At 40.7% G+C, this 4,361-nt stretch overlaps 1 protein-coding gene across 1 annotated transcript; it reads right to left on the bottom strand.

Annotated features, from left to right (window-relative positions):
• Positions 1 to 922: 922 nt before the first annotated feature.
• On the bottom strand, positions 923 to 2,864 carry gpx1b (glutathione peroxidase 1b). The gene is made up of 2 exons (XM_080728556.1): positions 2,524 to 2,864; positions 923 to 1,454 (listed from the first exon to the last, which is right to left on the bottom strand). Exons 1-2 carry the CDS (start codon positions 2,740 to 2,742, stop codon positions 1,107 to 1,109), a joined length of 567 nt encoding a protein of 188 aa, XP_080584682.1. The 5' UTR covers positions 2,743 to 2,864; the 3' UTR covers positions 923 to 1,106.
• Positions 2,865 to 4,361: the final 1,497 nt, after the last annotated feature.

The raw sequence follows: 4,361 nt of genomic DNA, 5'->3' as shown, positions 1-4,361 counted from the left end.
GATGCTTTGTTTGGAGTCCAAAGTGGTGTGGAGAATGGGAAATTAGTTAATACGTTGAGTAACCGCGTACATATGGTATTCTTGGAGTGCATGTTGTGGCTTCCCTTGTAGTAAATTGTGAAATGTAGGGTCTAGACCTGAAATCATCTCAACTTCCTTTAACCCATTCAGGCCGGGAACCCTATTTGGTGTATTGCAGTACATGTACAGTATGTAGCAACACATTCGTTTTTTGTAGGCAATTTGGTTTGTGGTTTAACAGGTTATACATGGTGCATTGTAGTAAGATAAGTTTGAACTTGAACTGTGCATAGGAGGAAGTGAGTTGTAAGAGTAGGAGGAAGTGAGCACAGTAGTTGTAGTCGAGTGTACAGTAAATTGTATCTATGGCACTTGTTTTTTTCAAACTTCACCCACTGAGCATTTTTTCCGGCTGTTAGACATCTAAAATGCACCTAAACGGCTGGGCTAAAACCAGGTCATGACTGGTCTGAAAGATTAGATGATTAAGTGTCTAGATATAAATATTTATAGCCGTAACGTCTAGGCTAAGCCTAGCTTTGAAAAACTTTCACCAGTTATAACCCGGTTTTAGACAGACATCTAATAGCTGACTATGGCTCACTGGGCATACACGATTCCAAATAACACGTCATTGGACAGTAGCCTAGACATAGAGCTACAATATTAATATTAGCCCATTACTTTTACTTGCTTTGCACAATACGGTCATAAATATGTTTTGGAGTGCAAGTCCTATAAAATGAGAATAGATTGACCTGCTGAAGGCAGAAAAATAGTCACCTGCATCGTAGGAAAAAAATTAAATACATTTATTGAACCACTTATGCTGTGCTTTACAAGAACACAACGGACCAGGGAAAGTTAAGACTTTTACACTTCCATCGGGTATCCCTCTCAGTATTGGTTTCAAAGGATGCCTTCATACAGTAAAAGTTCAGAACACAAGGAACATTTAGCACAAGAAAGCACAGGTGGTTCGTCTTAAACATGTTGCACACACCAACCTACAGCAGGACATTTATAGGACATTGGAAAGTTGACAGGCATTATTACTGTAGGCCTATTAGAACAGGACTGTTTAGTTAGGCCAGGTTGAGAAGCTTCCTGATGTCTGCCTCGAGGCTGATGGTCGGGAACTTTTTGCTGTAGCGCTTGAAAGGCACCCCGTCCGGTCCCACGAGGAACTTCTCGAAGTTCCAGGCGATGTCGGATCTGCGCACGGGGCTCCACATGATCAGTTTAGGGTCATCCATCAGAGCCATTGGCTCGTCGCTGGGGATGGGTAGCTTCTCCTTGAGGAACACAAACAGGGGATGGGTGTCCTTCCCGTTCACGTCTGTCTTCTGGAGTAGTTGGAACTTGGGCTCAAAGCCATTTCCTGGACGGATGTATTTCAGGGACTGGAAAATCTCTTCGTTCTTGCAGTTCTCCTGTAAAAGGTTAAACCATACAGCCGTTAAAGTTGCGATCAATTATATGCGTGCAACAACAGTATCAAATGAATTGTTTTAATCAAATTGATTTTTTTTGTAGATTCCGAATCAGCTTCCATGTATAGTCATTTAAAGTGTAAAAAGCCTTTTAGCTATAACAATGTGCAACACTGTTGTATGACAAAGTATAAAATATAAGGCTTTTAAGTGATTAAATCAGACCAAACGATTTAGTCCATTATAAAAAACTTTTTTTTTCTCACCGATTCGTTGATAAAAAAGAATTACAGTCTAGCCTACTATATAGCTAGCTTTTTATTTAAAAAATATTAATTAAAAAGTATTCAAATAATCGAAAAAATAGACTAATCGATAGAATAATCACTAAGATAATATTTGCCGCCTTAATCAATTAAAAAGATCACTAGTGGTAGGCTACTGGTAGGTTGCATGAAATTAATCCCTCGTCAAGAAAGAGCTGTAGGCCTGCTGCCACCTGCTATTATTAAGTGATGGGTTGAACTTGAAATGGATACAGGACAGGTGGGCACTGGCATCTGGGCAGTGGGCACCCCCATGTAAAATTGGCTATTTTGTCCAAAATGTTAAAAGATGAAACATTTGAAAATTGGTAAAACCTATGGTTAAAACATGGAGCCTACGCAGTTACTAGTTAGCTGGCCCCAGGCTAATGTAATGATGTGAACATGCACAGTAGGCCATCATTATCAGACTTCATTTTATCCTTCTTTTATAACTTCTTGTTTATGCCCCCAAATTCACTGGATATTCAGGTTTTGGAGCAATTGTAGAAATATTAGACCTTGATTGTCGAATGTTTAAGCATGTTTGAATCATCATGTATACTTTGCTTTAAAAAAAAAAGAAAAAAAAATCCTTTTCATTCTGAAGAAAAAAAAGAAAAGACAATTTAACACCGAGGTGCCCACTCTTCCTTAATGGTGCCCACCTATCCTGTTACCTTTCTCCTTACCCAGTCGTAAATCATAATAGATCACAAATAAGAAATATAATTGATCGGTGCATATTACATTATAGTTATTACCTGATGGCCGAACTGGTTGCAGGGAACCCCCAGGATCACAAGCCCCTTGCCGGAGTACTTCTCGTGGAGCTCGTTCATCTGGGTGTAATCCCTGGTGGTCGTTCCTCAGAGGGATGCGACGTTCTCAATGAGGACCACTTTACCCTGAAGGCAGGAGAAACTGAACGCCTCTCCACTCACAAGGTTGGCGGTCAGCTCATGGAAATTAGCACTAGCCATTGTCTCAGTGATTTATTCGTCTTTCCTATTTGAAGAATGATATCCTGTGAATAGAAGAGGTGAGTGAGTGTTCTGTTCTGTTCTGTTCTGTTCTGTCTCTGTACTTCCAGTTCTCTTGGGCATCTGCTTTTGACAAGGTGTCAAAGGAGGAAGTTCCAACAAGTGGGCGGTACAACCAACCAGTGTTGCCAGATTTTGAGAAATAAGCAACCAGGTCTGTGAAAACAAGCCCCAAAGAGCGACTCACAATAAAGCATTTAAACCTATGATGCAAATATTGTAAATTTACTCCACTACAATTGTTAACTTTCTAGAATTTGATTACACTACATTAACCACTAAAACCATATCCTTTATAATGTTTTCTTTTCTTTTTTAAATGAAATGAGGGGGGGGGGGGGGGGGGGAGGGGTACACTAGCCTAATTTGGGGGGTCCTTAATTATTTCTTAAACAACAATTAAAACATTCGGAAGCAAGGACTTCAGAAACAATATAATAAACGTATAATAAGCAGACATGGTAACCCTGGGTACTACGCTTGTATAATTTGGGTGTGCTGAGTTTAGTTCCCCTACTGCTCCCGAATCGAACGGTGCGGTAGGGGTAAACCCTCTATAGCCATAAATTATAACGCTCGGCGACGTAGAGTACTTTTATTTGTGGACATTTTTGCTCAAATGTCTACAAAATGAGTCTTCTACGAGCGTTATAATTTATGGCTAGCCGGTATGGGTAAACCCCTCAGAAAGAGCCAACGTGTGTCTCAAAACGAGCCAACCCCCCCAGGCAGGCAAACGTGGAATTCTAGAGACCATCAACAACTGTGAATTCAAGACTAGAGAGTGCTATTATCCTTCCTAACTTTTCTGTTGAATATTTGTTGTTGTTATTTAATACCGTGAAACATAATTATATTCTTCACAATGTTTTATTGATTGATTGTCTTAATTATAGTTTTATTCATCTGGCAGTTTCCGCACACTGTTGACATGACAACTGTCACTGATCCCTGCCTGAGAGGAGTGACGTCACGGACGGCGCGGGAAGTTGTGTTGTTGTGAATTTGTGTGTTGGTTTCCTGACTGCTGTTCTGTTCTGTACCGTGTGGTCTATCTTAACCCGTCAACAGTAAGTTCCACTTTGGCATTGTTATCAGATAAACATGTGACATCTACTTTATGCCTGGGGGATTTTGTATTCTACTAATAATAAACGAACGACCGAATGTCTGTCTGTCCGATGTCTGTCGCTGTGTCGCATGCTGATATCGCTGATACTAGATACCCCATATAGAACATCACCCGGGAGGTTCTATGGATGTTCTATATGGGGATGATACTACTAAACAGTGCCCAACACTCCTACATTCAATCCCTCATAGACTGTGCACAGCGCACACTGCACATTCACTGTGCACGCCCCATTACCCAAACTGCACATATTTTGCTTGTCATCTCTCCTGTGGTACCAACAACATATTCTAAGATTTGGGTCTGGTTTTGGATTAGGATACAACACTGACTTAAGGACCACCAACATGGTTTTCTCTGACAGCAGTGACAGGGTACCACCAGCAAGCATGGTTTTATGACAGGACTTTGGATAGATCAGGGATAC

The sequence above is a fragment of the Nannobrachium achirus genome, assembly GCF_963921795.1.
Source record: "Nannobrachium achirus genome assembly, chromosome: 6".
NCBI classification, from domain to species: Eukaryota; Metazoa; Chordata; class Actinopteri; order Myctophiformes; family Myctophidae; genus Nannobrachium; species Nannobrachium achirus.
This window is presented reverse-complemented; position numbering and strand designations above follow the sequence as displayed.